At 34.6% G+C, this 16864-nt stretch overlaps 1 protein-coding gene across 2 annotated transcripts in view; it reads left to right on the top strand.

The window, feature by feature from the left end:
- Positions 1-16239, top strand: part of LOC141334517 (voltage-gated potassium channel subunit beta-3) — a 61647-nt gene extending 45408 nt beyond the window's left edge. For both annotated transcript variants that reach the window (XM_073839620.1, XM_073839622.1), the window contains exons 7-14: positions 1223-1266; positions 1342-1428; positions 1533-1618; positions 3294-3414; positions 4957-5051; positions 5169-5289; positions 8369-8457; positions 9748-16239. In XM_073839620.1, coding sequence (XP_073695721.1) covers positions 1223-1266; positions 1342-1428; positions 1533-1618; positions 3294-3414; positions 4957-5051; positions 5169-5289; positions 8369-8457; positions 9748-9837 — 733 coding nt within the window. In that variant the 3' untranslated portion in view covers positions 9838-16239. The remainder of the gene's footprint in view (positions 1-1222; positions 1267-1341; positions 1429-1532; positions 1619-3293; positions 3415-4956; positions 5052-5168; positions 5290-8368; positions 8458-9747) is intronic.
- The last annotated feature ends 625 nt before the right edge of the window (positions 16240-16864 follow it).

Here is a 16864-nt window from a genome sequence, read left to right as displayed (position 1 = left end):
AATCTATTTTTTTTTTTGCAGTTCTGAGAAATAAAGTCAGATTTGTGGGATATAAACTTGCAGTTGTGACTTTTTTCCTCATAATTGCAGGTCTATGTCTCCCAATTCAACATTTTTTCTTGCAATTCTGAGAAATAAAGTCAGAATTGTGGGATATAAAATTTTAGTTCTGTATTTTTTCTCATAATTGCAAGTTTATGTCTCCCAATTCTACTTTGTTTCTTTCAATTCTGAGTAATAAAGTCATAATTGTGGGATTTAAATTTGCAGTTCTGATTTTTTTCTTGCAGTTCTGAGAAATAAAGTCAGAATTGTAGGATTTAAACTTACAGTTCTGATTTTTTCTCATAATTGCAAGTTTATGTCTCCCAATTCTACTTTGTTTCTTGCAATTCTGAGAAATAAAGTCAGAATTGTGGGATATAAACTTGCAGTTGTGATTTTTTTCCTCATAATTGCAGGTCTATGTCTCCCAATTCTACATTTTTTCTTGCAATTCTGAGAAATAAAGTCAGAATTGTGGGATATAACATTTTAGTTCTGTCTTTTTTCTCATAATTGCAGGTCTATATCTCCCAATTCTGACTTTTTTCTAGCAGTTCTGAGAAATAAAGTCAGAATTGTGGGATATAAACTTGCAAATCATTTTTTTTTTTTTTTTGCGATTCTGAGAAATAAATATGATTTTTTTCTCATAATTGCAAGTTTATGTCTCCCAATTCTACTTTGTTTCTTTCAATTCTGAGAAATAAAGTCATTATTTGTGGGATTTAAATTTGCAGTTCTGATTTTTTTCTTGCAGTTCTGAGAAATAAAGTCAGAATTGTGAGATATAAAATTTTAATTCTGTATTTTTTCTCATAATTGCAGATTTATATCTCCCAATTCAGATTTTTTTCTTGCAGTTCTGAGAAATAAAGACAGAATTGTAGAATTTAAACTTGCAGTTCAGATTTTTTTTCCTCATAATTGCAGGTTTAAATCTCCCAATTCTGACTTTTTTCTAGCAGTTCTGAGAAATCAGAAATCAGAATCAGAATCAGAATTGTAGGATTTAAACTTGCAGTTGTGACTTTTTCCTCATAATTGCAGGTCTGAATCTCCCAGTATTTACTTTTTTCTTGCAGTTCTGAGAAATAAAGTCAGAATTGTGAGATGTAAATAGTTATCCTCTATAGACTATATGGTTTTCCTGTCTGACATTTGCGTTCCTAATCCTCAGGGCAGAGACGGAGAGAGGCCTGTCCAGAAAGCACATCATAGAAGGTAAAGTGTTGAGTATGACTCTGAGGATGATGATAATAATAAAGCGGACAGACAGTGATGGTGATGTGTGTACAGGTCTCAGAGGTTCCCTGTCTAGACTACAGCTGGATTACGTGGATATTGTCTTTGCCAACCGAAACGATGTGAACAGCCCGATGGAAGGTCTGTCAATTCTTTCACATCTCTCATCTCTCGTGGCACGTGTGACGAATGCATACTTTATGGCATATCGCTTATCACAAGCACTGTTGTGTGTTTGTCTGCAGAGGTAGTACGTGCGATGACGTTTGTTATAAACCAGGGGATGGCCATGTACTGGGGCACGTCACGCTGGAGTGCCATGGAGATCATGGTATGATCTATTCTCTCTCAGTATGCCAAAACTCGGTTTCTCATTTTATGATGCATGTAAGTCAAGCCACAAGTTTTATAAATTGCACGACTTGCAACTCCTTAGAGAAAGTAGCTCATTACATTACAAGCTACTAATTGTGCTATCCAGCTATATAATTTTATATTTGTTTATATTTATATATAAGCATACTTTAGTGATGAGACTACACTACCAGGGAAAAGTTTTTGAACAGTAAGATTTTTTTTTCTTCAATAAGTCTGTTCTGCTCACCGAGCCTGCATTTATTTGATCCAAAATACAGCAAAAGCAGCAATATTGTGAAATATTTTTACCATCTGAAATAGCTGTTTTCTATTTGGATATATTTTAAAATGTAATTTATTCGTGTGAGCAAAGCTAAATTTTCACACTGCAAAAAATGCTTTTCTTACATAGATTTTTTTTTTGTCTTGTTCAAGTAAGATTGTGTTTTAGTGTTTAGAAAAAACAAATCAAAATAAAGTGAGTTTTTGCTTAGAACAAGCAAAATAATCTGCCAATGGGGTTAGAAAAAAAATCATCTGGTTGAAATTAGATTTTTTTTTTCTTACCCAATTGGCAGATTATTTAGCTTGTTCTAAGCAAAAACTCATTTAATTTTGACTTGTTTTTTCTAAAAACAAGAACACAGTTTTTGCTTATCTAGAAAATCCTTCTTGATTTAAGAAATTTTAGATATTTTGCCTGGAAACAAGACAAAAAACATCTAAGTAAGCATTTTTTTGCAGTGTAGTCAAACGTTTTTAACAGTAAGATTTTTACAGTGTTTTTTTTTTTTGTTTTGTTTTTTTAAATAAGTCTCTTCTGCTCTCTTCTGCTACAGCAAAAGCAGTAATATTGTGAAATATTTTTAGCATTTAAAATAGCTGTTTTCTATTTGGATATATTTTAAAATGTTATTTATTCCTGTGAGCAAAGCTATAAATTTTCACACTGCAAAAAATGCTTTTCTTTCGTAGATTTTCCAGCCAAAATATCTAAAAATCTTCTAGAAAAAACAAATCAAAATAAAGTGAGTTTTTGCTTAGAACAAGCTAAATAATCTGCCAACAGATTATCTGAATATATATACAAACTACTGTACAAAATCTCAACACTGCAAAAAATGCTTTTCTAGCTTAGATTTTTTTGTCTTGTTTCCAGCCAAAATATCTAAAAACTCTTAAATCAAGAAGGATTTTCTAGATGAGTAAAAATTATTGTCTTGTTTTCAGAAAAAAAGTCAATATTAAGTACATTTTTGCTGGAAACAAGCAAAATAATCTGCCAATGGGGTAAGAAAAATAATCTTGTTTTCTGTTTGAAATAAGATTTATTTTCTTACCCCATTGGCAGATTTTTTGGCTTGTTCTAAGCAAAAGCTCACTTAATTTTCACTTGTTTTTTCTGAAAACAAGAAAATAATTTTTACTCGTCTAGAAAATCCTTCTTGATTTAAGAATTTTTAGATATTTTGGCTGGACACAAGACAAAAAATCTAAACTATAAAAGCATTTTTTGCAGTGAATAAATTGATTATGTCACTACTACTGTATTAGTCACTCCCTTGAATGGCGGTTTACATTGATTATTAATATCTTAGCCACTGAAAGAACAATTTAACCCCTTGATTTGTGTGTGTTTGTGTGTTTAGGAGGCATACTCTGTAGCGAGGCAGTTTAACCTAATCCCACCGGTGTGTGAGCAGGCCGAGTATCACTATTTCCAGAGGGATAAAGTGGAAGTGCAGCTGCCGGAGCTCTACCACAAGATCGGTCAGTCCACAAGAGTTACCTTTGAATGAATTCAGTCCGGACATTACCTTTGTTGAAAACAAGTGCACTAATAACTTACTTCTAAATGTCATGCTTTAAATCAATACACTCAAATGTCAAATATGAACTCAAATGTCATGCTTTTGGACACTTGATTGCATGTTAATTGCAATTAAATGAAACGTAATTGAACTTAAGAGTGTTTATAAATCAAATTATAATCAGCTAGTTTACATGCACTTTAGTATAATCAAGTGTAGTTCTTCAAAGCACAAGCAAAATATTTTCTAAAACATAATTTAAAGCCAAAAATCAGTTGTGAAATATGCTACAATGTAATGCATTATTTCTTATGTTTTGAGATGTTTCATACTGTAAGGTTATAATTAGCCAATACAGAATATAACGGCATGATCTACACTGCAAAAATTTTTTTACTTAGATTTTTTGTCTTGTTTACAGCCAAGTAGGAAGTAAAAATTACTTTTATGTTTTCAGAAAAAAAAACAAGTCAAAAATCAGTGTTTTTGCTCGAAACATGCTAAATAATCTGCCAATGGGGTAAGAAAAATAATCTTGTTTTCTGTTTGAAATAAGATTGTTTTTGCTTATCCCATTGGCAGATTATTTTGCTTGTTCTAAGCAAAAACTTTCTGAAAACATGAAGATGATTTTTACTCGTCTAGAAAATCCTTCTTGATTTAAGAATTTGTAAATAAAAAATTTAAGTAAGAAAAGCATTTTTTTTTGCAGTGTAATGTTATTTTCTTGTTTTCAGAAAAAACAAGCAAAATAATCCACCAATGGGATAAGAAAAAAAAAATAATTCAAACAGAAAACAAGATTATTTTTCTTACCCCATTGGCAGATTATTTTGCTTGTTTCAAGCAAAAACTCAATTAATTTTAACTTTTTTTTTCTGAAAACATGAAAATTATTTTTATTCGTCTAGAAAATCCTTCTTGATTTAAGAATTTGTAAATATTTTGGCTGGAAAAAGACCAAAAATCTAAGTAAGAAAAGCATTTTTTTTTTTTGCAGTGTAAGGTTCAAGGTTACACAGCAAAAAAAATGCTTTTCTTATTTTGATTTTTTGTCTTGTAAAGCAAATTTTTTTTCTTGCTTTTTGAAAAACAAGTCAAAATTAAGTGAGTTTTTGCTTAGAACAAGCAAAATAATCCACCAATGGGATAAGAAAAAAAAAATATTTCAAACAGAAAACAAGATTATTTTTCTTACCCCATTGGCAGATTATTTTGCTTGTTTCAAGCAAAAACTCACTTCATTTGGACTTGTTCTTTCTGAAAACAAAATAATTTTTACTCGTCTAGAAAATCATTCTTGGTTTAAGAATTTGTAGATATTTTGGCTGGAAACAAGACAAAAAAAATCTAAGAAAAGCATTTTTGCAGTGTAAACCTTTTTAACATGCAACATCTTAGTTCATTTATAGTTTGTTGTAATTACTTGATTTTGTGGTTTTAATCGTTTGATTTGAGGTTGAATTAGGACAGATCTAACTCAATGTCTCATGTTGGTCAGGTGTTGGCGCGATGACCTGGTCTCCTCTGGCGTGTGGCCTGATCACTGGGAAATACAGCGAAGGTGTTCCTGACTGTTCAAGAGCAGCGATGAAAGTGAGTCATGAAGAGATTGTCAACAGCAGTATATTGTCTCTCCTCCCTGCCAATCCCTTTTCATTTTCTCAGTGCTATTTGGTCTAATTAAGTCTAATTCAGTAACACATGTTTTAGGGTTATCAGTGGCTGAAGGAGCGAGTGTACAGTGAAGAAGGGCGCAGACAGCTGGCAAAAATCAAAGAGCTCCATCTGGTGGCTGACAGACTGGGCTGCACGGCTTCTCAGCTCGCTATTGGTGAGCGTCTGTGTGCTATTGGCCTTAATGGTCTGGTCCACTTTCAAGCTTATTCTGGCCACTCACATGTGTTCTCGGAAGTCAGCCAGACAAATTAGAGAAGACCATATTTAGAAAAAGAAGTTTATTCAAGTGTGCTATTAGTATTCTTATTTTAAACTAAAAATACGACTTATACTTAGAAAAAGTCTAAATATATTTAGCTCTTTGAATCAGTGTTTTCATTGTTATACACTAGGAGCTCTATTGTCCATCTTCTGGACAGAATTTCCAAAACACAAGTGAAGAAGAAACCGAAACAACAGATGCTTCCACATGTAATCTAACAAATCGTCAGGCATAAAACAGCATCAAAACCATAGATATAGAAAACTGAGTAACATTATGGAATAAAATGTTGACTCATGAAGAGGTAATAATGACTGTCAAGCTTTGGGGTGTTGATCAACTCCATCTACGTTTTGATTATCATCAAGTCTTATTTTTAGCTTTTTGTTCAAAATGTTGTTTATTTCTTTTTTATTTATGAAACTTAGCCACATTCAAGTGTTTATAAAAAAGCATGCATGAAGCTGGAATAAAATGTTTTTGTTTACAAGCAGATCCCCTGTTCTTTCTTTTGATGTTTTGTATGTTCAGATATTCATATAACAAAATATATACAACGAATATTTAATAATAATTCATAGGGACATAGTAGTATACTTAAAGGAACACTCCACTTTTTTTGGAAATAGGCTCATTCTCCAACTCCCCCCGAGTTAATAAGTTGATTTTTACTGTTTTGAAATTCATTCAGCCGTTCTCCTGTTCTGGCGATATCACTTTTAGCATAGCTTAGCATAGATCATTGAATCCTATTAGACCAATAGCATCACGTTCAAAAATGACCAACGAGTTTCGATATTTGTCCTATTTAAAACTTGACTCTTCTGTAGTTATATCGCGTACTAAGACCAGCGGAAATGTAAAGATACGGTTTTCTAGGCCGATAAGATTAGGAACTACACTCCCATTCCGGCGTAATAGTCAAGGAAGTTTGCTGCCGTAACATGGCCGAAGCAGGCGCAATAACACCACACAGCACATGTGCAAATGTTTACTTCCGTCAACATATCCAACGTGCATGCACAGCACAGACAGCGTTCCTCGCCATGGAGACATTTGTGAGAGACGATTTAGAGGATATTTACTTTGGTGCAGATCCTAAACCGTATCAATTTGAACCAGAATTCACTGAAGCTAAGGTTTTGGTACGCGAAAGACAAGAAAGTGTGTCTGAACTGCCTGGGACAGAAGGGATGAGGAGAGCAGATTCGCGCTGGTGGGGCTTGCCAACCCGTGCCAACTGAAAGTGAGTGCCTGTGTTGTCGCGAGTGGGACCAGGTATTGCCATCGATGGCAAGGGTCGATCTACCTGATGAGGAAGTGTCAGGTCGCAACATCCGAGGACTTGGATGCAATGCTGCATCCTGCAATAGTCGATTTTTTTTTCCGGTTTGACAAAATAAACTAGAAAAAACGTCACACGCCGAGTGGACCTAATGGCCAGCTGTCGCAAGAGTAAGTTATTCCTGCTACATTATATAATATAAAGATTTTAAATGCATACTGTCAGTTTGCATTTTCAGGCTTACATTCATGATGTACACTTTTACTCAAAACTGACTTTAAAACACCACCGACTGTTCGCAATAACTTTCTTTTGCAATCACACATGGAATTTGGTCATAGCAAATACTAAGCCAACTGTTCGCCCAAACCTAGTCGTCAGGGGTTGCATTTCACAGCCGTGGGCGATGCTCCTCGTTGTCCTGTCTGTAACGTTAGTTTGAAGATTGTTGGGATCGCCGTGTCCTTTAGACGCCGTGCTGTAGTATCGGTAAAACTATCCAAATAGTCATCTGGTTCAAAATTCTCGGAGCAAACACGCCATTTCTTGATCGTTTCTAACGGTGTTTTGAGATCTATGTTCAGAGCAGCCAGCCATTGATTCATTAGTCGAAATTGCTTTTTTTTTCGTGGGAATTCTATGAAAGATGGTAGTAGATTACGTCTTCGACTTACTATCACAGCCCCTTACAATGCACATAACCATAGCTAATCACACACAGGTAAATCCAGCCACTAACAATTTACCAGCTGCAACTCTGACAGCTGCAACAACCGGAATTACACAAACTTAGCACCGGTCACATTGGAAGTTACCTAGCTGGGATCTAATTTCAGGCGCTGTGTGATATTAATGCGCCTGCTTCGGCCATGTTACGGCAGCAAACTTCCTCGACTATTACGCCGGAATGGGAGTGTAGTTCCTAATCTTATCAGCCTAGAAAACCGCTGCTTTACATTTCTGCTGGTCTTAGTACACAATATAACTACAGAAGAGTCAAGTTTTAAATAGGACAAATATCGAAACTCGTTGGTCATTTTTGAACGCGATGCTACTGGTCTAATAGGATTCAATGATTTATGCTAAGCTATGCTAAAAGTGATATCGCCAGAACAAGAGAACGGCTGAATGGATTTCAAAACGGTAAAAATCAACTTATTAACTCGGGGGGAGCTGGAGAATGAGCCTATTTCCAAAAAAAGTGGAGTGTTCCTTTAAAGTATGATGTAAAGTTCACTTAAAGAAAAGTATACTTGCTGTATAAAACAACTAAACTAGTAGTTCACTGAGACTATACTTCTAAAAAATGTACTAAAAAAGCATTTAATTAGTAAACTATCAGTATACCTATAAGTTCACTTTTAGTATGCTTGCAGTACAAACTGAAAACACAGATGTAAACTAGTTGTGTACTCACTTAAAAGCATACTTTTGTATACTAGAAAGTGGGCCAGTTTAGTCCCAAGGTCGGAGTATTGAAATAGTACATTACTAGTATACTGATATTTGTATACTTACTACATAAAGTACTTGAAGAATACTTCTTTTCGGTAAGAGAAGTGCTTGTCATTTTTGTGTGCAATGTGCATCAGATGGTCATTGAATGATCTGTGCTTTCAAATGCATGATGTTCTTTATAAAAACAGTGCTTGTGTCTAATAAGTTTTTGTGAAATCTCTCACTCAGCGTGGTGTTTGCGTAGTGAAGGGGTCAGTTCTGTACTTCTTGGTGTCTCCAATACAGACCAGCTTCTTGAGAACCTTGGAGCCCTGCGGGTAACACACACACACACACACACACACACACACACACACACACACACACACACACACACACACACACACACACACACACACACACACACACACACACACACACACACACACACACACACACGTTGTGTGTACATGTTTTATGGGCACATTTTTATGGGCGTAATGGTGCAATAGGTGCAATATTTTCTATTGCCCTACACCTAAACCTAGCCCTCACAGGAAACTTTCTGTATTTTTCGATTTAAAAAAAAAACGTAATTCTTTATGATTTTTAAGCTTGTTTCCTCATGGGGACCAAAAATGTACCTAAAAGGACAAGAATTATGGATATTGCTATCTTTGTGGGGATAGATTTAAAGGTTTGGGGTTGGAAAGATTTTTTTTATATATTTTGGATAGAAAATAACTGCTTTCTATATAAATGTATTTTAAAATTTCATTTATTCCTGTGAAGCAAAGCTGATTTGTGAGCAGTCTTCACCTGACCCTTTGAAAAAGAAGTGCTTAATCTATTAAATGTGCACTTGTAGTGTACTTCAAATCTATATTTTGTAACAAATGTATATATATATATATATATATATATATATATATTTATTTTTTTTTTTTTAAAAAAAACAATAATATTAAGACAGGGGAAAAAAAGACCACATAAGTGTACCTAAAGAGAATACACTGTCATGAGTGTTAAAAACAATAAACCTTAAAAAAAGTGCACTTTGTAATAATGGCAAATTAAAAGTTTGTGCATTTTTGTCATGTTTTGACGTGTTTATTAACATACTTAAAGTTCTTAATTATAAGTTCAACTGTAGTGTGTTACTTGATATTTATTCATATTAGCTATATTATATGAGTTCAAATCTACTAAATTGCTACTTCATCATTTCAAATGTGCAATTAAAAATACATTTACCATAAAAGTAGATATTTCAAAGACAACAGAAGTAGTTATAAATGACAAATGAAGACATGCTTTAGTTGTACATCAGTGGGTCACAAAACCACAATATTTGGCCAAGATACAACTATTCTGGAAACTAATCTGGAATCTGAGGGTGGGAAAAAATCTAAATATTGAGAAAATCGCCTTCAAAGTTGTCCAAATTAAGTTCTTAGCAATGCATGTTACTAATCAAAAATTAAGTTTTGATACATTTGCAGAAGGAAATTTACATGGGACATGATGTTCACTTAAACGTAAAAGAAAAATTGATCATTTTGGCCCATATTGTTGGCTACTGTACACCTCTGCTACTTATGACTGGAGAATTGTCCTATTCTCTGTAGGTGCTGTCTCAGATGACGCCTCAGACTGTGAGCGAGATGGATGCTCTCCTGGGCAACAAGCCTCACTCCAAGAAAGAGTCCCGCGCGTGAGGGAACCAGAGAGACGACGTGAACATGTGCAGCCAGAAAAGACAAAGAACGCAAGGGGGAAAAGACGGAACACGGCGTACCATCGCTTTTCTGCTCTCCCGTATATTACAACACCTGCATGCCTTCTGCAACATGCTTCCAGCCCATACCGCACTGCTCTCTGTAACCCTGCTCAAAAATCCCAACATAACCTACCGATTAACACGGAAACAGCTGTCCGCGACGAACAGCTATAGACGTTTCTTTACTCGAAGAGACTGACGTTTCAGTCTTTGGTGAGGACGTACTGCTGAGGTGAATGAAAGTGTCAAAAAGCGTTTATTAGCAGGCCCAGGCGGAATCTGCAGACCTTTTTTTGGATCAAATGCTCAAGTTTAGAGTGCTGTATATTCATTGGCAGCTGGAAGCATTGACAAATTTGCCAAAATATTTATGAAACGAACAAATGATGGGAGTTTTGCGGAAATCTGCGCAGATTCCGCGTGGGCCTGGATGTGCGGACATGCGTTCATGAGCGCTTGTGCATGCGGTGACACTTTGAATCAGACTCTCCGTTGCTGGAGTCGCACCTGGGAAATGTTGACGCCAAGCGAGGATGTTTCTGAGAGCTGCCCGTCCCGTTTGTTGGGGCGTTCACAGCCTGTCGCATTTCATTCTCGCGGTGCAGGAGAGCGTGGCAAAGACTCCGGCGTGACAGGAACAACATGCAGCGACTGCAAACAGCTGTTTGGACACATCACAAGTCTTCCTCCATTTCCCTCCTTTCCATCTCTCCTTGTGTTTACAATGGTGCACCTGTCCCTTTAAGAGAATCTGTGCAGTAAGGAGAGGGGCGTGTGAGTGTGTGTGTGGTACCTTGCCAAATATATTCAGACCCTCACCAATTCACTTACTTCAAAAAACTTGTTTAGTCACTATCAGTAACGCAAGTTATGTGATAATATTACTTTTTCCAAGTAACTATAAAGTAACGCATTCCTTTTTAATTGACAAGAAAATATTACAAGAGTTACTTTTTTCCCCAGATTTATTGATTAAAAGCTCCCCATGTTGAGAGAAATTGTAAGATGTTACTTTAGTTCATGCAAAAAAAAAAAAAATCAGAAACAGTATTCCTCAAAATGACTAAAAACAGTGAAATTCAACGCAAACCTGCAATAATTAAATGTTAAATAATACAAATATCCTTTATGTATTTAATCCTGTTTTATTAACCGATGTCTTTGCTGCCGACCTTCGATGATCCAAATCATCCATACTAATAAGCAAAAATGACTCAAGATAATCTAATATTTGTTTTCCTTTTTTTATCGCTGAAGAGTTGACATTTGTTCTTCTGCGGTCTACTGTACAGACCTCAATTTACTTTTCTCTAAGTCTGAGGCTTTTGCTGTGAAAAGGCTTTTACATTTGACAAAAATACAACTTTTTATATTAAAAACAAACAAGCCCTGCCCAGATTTAAAAAGTAACGCAAGAGTACCTTAACGCATTACTTTCTATAAAAAGTAACGTAATTATTCGTAATGCATTACTTTTAAAAGTAACTTTCCCCAACACTGCTCACTATTACTATTACTAACAAACACTCAGTAAACTTTAACTGATGCATAACTCATCTGTTTGTGACAGGAAAGATACCTCAAATCATCCGACTTGTTTCTAAGTGATTTTAAATACAAAATCAGGCAAGAAAATATATAAAGTATATAATACAGACTTAAAGGAGAAGTTCACTTCCAGAACAAAAATGTACAAATAATTTACTCACCTCCTTGTCATCCAAGATGTTCGTTTTTCTTTCTTCAGTTGTAAAAGAAATTGTGTTTTTTAAGAAAAACATTTCAGGATGTTTCTTCATATAATGGAGTTCTATGGCGCCCCGTGTTTGAACTTCCAAAATGCAGTTTAAATGCAGCTTCTAAGGGCTCTAAATGATTATCTAGCGAAATTATTCAGTTTCTATAAAAAAAGTAGAATTTACATACTTTTTAACCTCGATTGCTCATCTAGCTCTGCAATGCGCATGCCTTACTTCCAGTTGAAGACAGTTAGAGTATGTCAAAAAACTCACATCTCATTTCCTCCTCCAACTTCAAAAGTACTGACCCAGTGTTAACAAAGTGAACTTGCAAGGACCCTTTACAAAAAAAAAGGTAAAACAGAGAAGTAGGACAATTTTGAAGTTGAAGGAGAAAATGAGATGGGAGTTTTTTGATATACCCTAACTGTCTTGAAGACGAGCATTTTAGGTTAAAAAACTTGGGGGGCACCATAGAAGTCCATTATATGGAGAGAAATCCTGAAACGTTTTCCTCAACAAAAAAAACAAAAAAAAAATTTCTTTACAACTGAAGAAAGAAAGACATGAACATCGTGGATGACAAGGGTTTGAGTACATTATCTGTACATTTTTGTTCTGGAAGTGAACTACTCCTTTAAACTGTAGGAGACTCGAGCCACATTTAGGGACCAGAATATCATTGACCATGTCCTGAACTCTCTTATTACTATTTTTGTAAAGTACTTAATGCAAATATATTTATTTTAAATTATGCACACATTTAAGCTGCGTAATATGTTTGAAAATGCAAAACAGAGAAATATTTGTCTTAAAAGAATCACATAAATGACAAGTTTCAAATTTTACAGAAAGGTTTGCATTACTTGTCATAAAACTCATCATAAAAAATATTAAATGTTAAGCTACTTACCTCACACTCTTTCATCATTAGATCTGAAGTACTGCGCTGGATGTGATATAAACCATTCCAAACACAAAACAATTTTATGATGTAGAGATTTCATATGAGAGTTCATCAAAAACATAACATTTTTAAGTAACTGCCACCCCTTAATGAAAATTAACATTGTTTTACTACAAATAAACCCAATAAACCACAGTTATTGTAGCTAAACCATGGCAATCATCAATGGCAAAATTAACCATGGTTTTGCTATACGTTAACCATAGTTAAACCATGATATTTGTGGAAAAAAATGGTTACAAATAGTAATCAATCATCCAAAAAACATGGTTACTACACATTTACTACAATAAAACCATGGTTAATTTTTGTATGGGACCAATTTGCCAAAAAAATGCACTGAAACAGCTTTTGCTCACTTTAGAAAATCTAATAAAAATCCATTAAGGACTGAAACTCAAAATTTGAAAATATCATGAACATCAACACTGTTAAAGTTGCATTCAAATTTTTTCCGCCGTAATGTGACGTACATCTGAGTTTTTTATTTAAAAAAAAGAAAAAAATGTAGGGTGGTACTTGGTTCTGTACATCAGTTGTTGATTGGCTGTTGAGATGTGGGCGTGGCAGATGAACGTCAGAGAATTCTGTCATTTTCATTGGAAGATGACATTCTGATTGAACACTATGAGGTCAAAATAAATAAATAAAAATGAATCATGCACGTATAAATTGTGCCAAATAAAATCTATAATATGCATTTAGTAAAAATGATCAAGTCCCACATTTAAAATTTTGTGGAGACGTCCTTTGCAGCAATGATAGCTTTCAGACTGTGCATACTATTGGAGAATGAATGCATGTGCACACTGTCCAGATGTCATTTTGGCCTGCTTTTTCCAGGCGGATTTGCTCCAGGTTGTTTGAGATTAGTCAGATGTTCCTTCTGCATTACAATGTTCCAGTAGTGCCACAGATTGTGACGTCAGAGCTAGAACTGTGCCATTCCAGGACATCCAGCTCTCTGTTCTTCAGCTCGTGCTGAATGAGCTTTCTCTCAGGCTTCAGCAGTTTTCAGCAGACTACATTCTAAGTTTACATCTCAAAATTGTTTTTTTTTGTTATATCTGGCACAGAATGAAAAATCAACAAGATAATAGCAATGTTTTATCTCATAATTCTATCTTTTTTCATGCACAATTTAAACTTTTATTCTTGCAAGTATGAGTTTGTATCTTGCAAGTCAAAATTGTGAAAAAGTTGTAGTTAGCTTTTTTAATTCATTTTTTCATTTTTTTATTCCATGGTGGAAATGTGCTTTCATAGACAGTTGCATTAAAATAGGGTAAATATTTGGGTACAATTATTTTAAGAATACTTTCTTATATAATATAATATAATATAATTCTAAGAATATTTTCTCATTCTTATATCTATATATCCTGTGTTGAATTAGAGCTTTTAGGAAAGTCTCCTGTACCAGTTTCAACACCAAATGGAAGTGCAAAATCCAGTTTTTCCTTCTTTTCCTCCCCATTTCTGGCACAGAATGAAAAATCAAAAAGATAATTGCAATGTTTTATCACATAATTCTATAAATTTTTTCATTCACAATTTAAACTTTTCTTCTTGCAATTCTTGCAAATATTTATTTTTTATTCCATGGTGGAAATGAGCTTCCATAGTCAGTTGCATTATAAGTAGGGTAAACATTTGTGTACAATTAATTATAAGAATACTTCCTTATATAACATAATTCTAAGAATATTTTCTCATTCTTATATCTATATATGCTTTATTGAATTTGTGTTTTTAGTGCACCAGTTTCAGCACCAAATGGAAGTGCAATCTGTCTGGGCGTGATAAAGCAGGGACTGTTTGCTTGAATAATAGCAGGTGTTTGAAAAAAACTCATTATTTTTGCAAATCGGTTTTCTAGATGCACACTTCACCATATGCAGAATTTTAGTTTATTATGATTTACGAATTGGATGCTGGTCTGAATACTTTCGCAAGGCACTATGTGTGTGGGGCTTGGCTGCAGCGGTCAGCATCCTTTGCACTAAGTGGACAGAGTCATAATTTAAAGATCATAGTTCACAAATAGTCATGAAGGTCATAGGTTAACATGACCAGAGAACTGTGCTAGTATTGCTTTGTGTGTTTGAGAAATACAAGCTGCGTCTGTGACAATGAAAAGCGAAGCGCTTCACTTTTAAAATGTGTTTGTGTCATTCCATGAATTCAGATCGAACGACACAGATTGGCTGGATTAAGTAACTGTTGTCAATTTCCCATCAGCCATTATTGAATATCACAGTGCAAGTCCTTTTTCATAACCCAAAAACACATTGCATGGCATGCTGTCGACTACCACAGAAAATCATTTGGACTTTACAAGCACAGCTTGTAAAAATACAAATGTTGTTTACAGTAATGCATTTATAATGAACATCTAAGTGCACCACAAGCTTTAACGCTTAAACGTAAAGCGATGTACTTTGCACAAGGTTAGTAACTGATATTCTCACATTAGCTTTGTGTCTAGTCTTGTGGTTACACTTTGAAAATTGTATGTATTTTAACATTCCCCCATAGACTTCCTCTATTGCAAGTGCATTACTGTAAATGTTGCTTTTACAAAAAGCATCAGCTCAAATTATTTTCTGCCGTAAACGAGAGCATGCTTTTGATTGCGCTTAAAGGAATAGTTCACCCAAAAATGAAAATATGCTTCAAATGTAGTGCTTTTAGGCCATCCAAAATGTTTCTTCATCAGATTTAAAGAAATTTTACATTACATGTAAAATTTCACATTGCATCACCCTCTGCAGTGAATGGGTTCCGTCAGAATGAGTCCAAACAGCTGATAAAAACATCACAATCTGTAAATTAACATCTTGTGAAGCAAAAAACTGTCTGTTTGTAATAAATCAATAATCAACTAATAAACTAATGAGAATGAGTAAACTTAAAGGGAATTTTCATTTTGGTGAACTATTTTTTTAACCCAGTTAAAAACAAGAAGGCATACATATTTAGTTCAGCACGATAAACATGCACAGATAGAATTGAACCCTTTATAATAAACTGAGATCAGTTTGCGTAATATGCGTTGCATTGGAGAAATTAGATTCTGATTCTTTATTTTTATGTTGTTGCTTTACTCTATCAAACAGAGCTGGGGTTAGAGAGAATAATGAGCACTGACAGATCTGAGATCAGTTTTGCTGCTTTTCTTAGTATTCTTAAAAGTAAAGTTTGAATGGTCCTGGAAAACTGGTCTTGGGTCAGTTCTTAATGGGGTAACTCCAGTCCCCTTAGTGGTAATCTCAGTTCACTTCTGTATTCTCTCTACAGCACTGGTTGGTTCTAATGTCTCTTTGTATTTATAATGTTCAATGATTTATGTAAGTATTGTACCTGAGATGGCAAGTTGGAAAGGCACTGAAATGATTGATATTTTTTAATCAGCATAATCATTAGCAAGACTGAACTATCATTAGTTAACCTGAGCTAATGTATATATACATTTAGTGCACTCCCTCATATGGTAATTTTGCCTGAATATGTTAAATTTACTGTCATGCAACAAGAAAAAAATGAAAGAGTAAAAAAAAATAACCAACAAACAAACAAGAAACAAGCCCTGTACTGAATGTATCTTGCTTGCCTTTAAAATGTGTGGAGAAAACTATTGTCACAGGTGTCATTTATGTCAACTACTGGGGAGCATGACAATCACAACACACACACACACACACACACACACACACACACACACACACACACACACACACACACACACACACACACACACACACACACACACACACACACACACACACACAACTCACATAATGAAAGCGCATTGCCGTTATGGATTCACAATAAGGTCATTTAAACAAAGCCAACATTTTCAAAGTGGTTTGACATTGAGGATATTCTCTTAAATGAATCTTGCCAAAACATTACATTTAATGCCATAATCAAAAGAAAAAGTGTGTGTCAAGTCATGCTAATAGGAATGAAAAAAAGTCAAGATATATCAAAATATAATTTCCATCCTTTTTTTGTTTTGGTGTTTTTGGAGATTCATTTAGAGAATGGCAAGTCTATGTAAAACTATAAAAAAAGCACATACTGTATGCAGTGTCCATCACACTTTCTGCTGGTTGTGTAGTCTGACTGTATGAAGCAGCTGTGAGTTTAACACACCAATGATTTTATCTGATGAAACAAATGTTACACAACTGCAAACGTCTTGCACATTAGACACTGAGGCTGAGTTGAACAGTTTTCAGACACATTTTTGCTCA

Source organism: Garra rufa, chromosome 5 (assembly GCF_049309525.1).
Source record: "Garra rufa chromosome 5, GarRuf1.0, whole genome shotgun sequence".
NCBI classification, from domain to species: Eukaryota; Metazoa; Chordata; class Actinopteri; order Cypriniformes; family Cyprinidae; genus Garra; species Garra rufa.
This window is presented reverse-complemented; position numbering and strand designations above follow the sequence as displayed.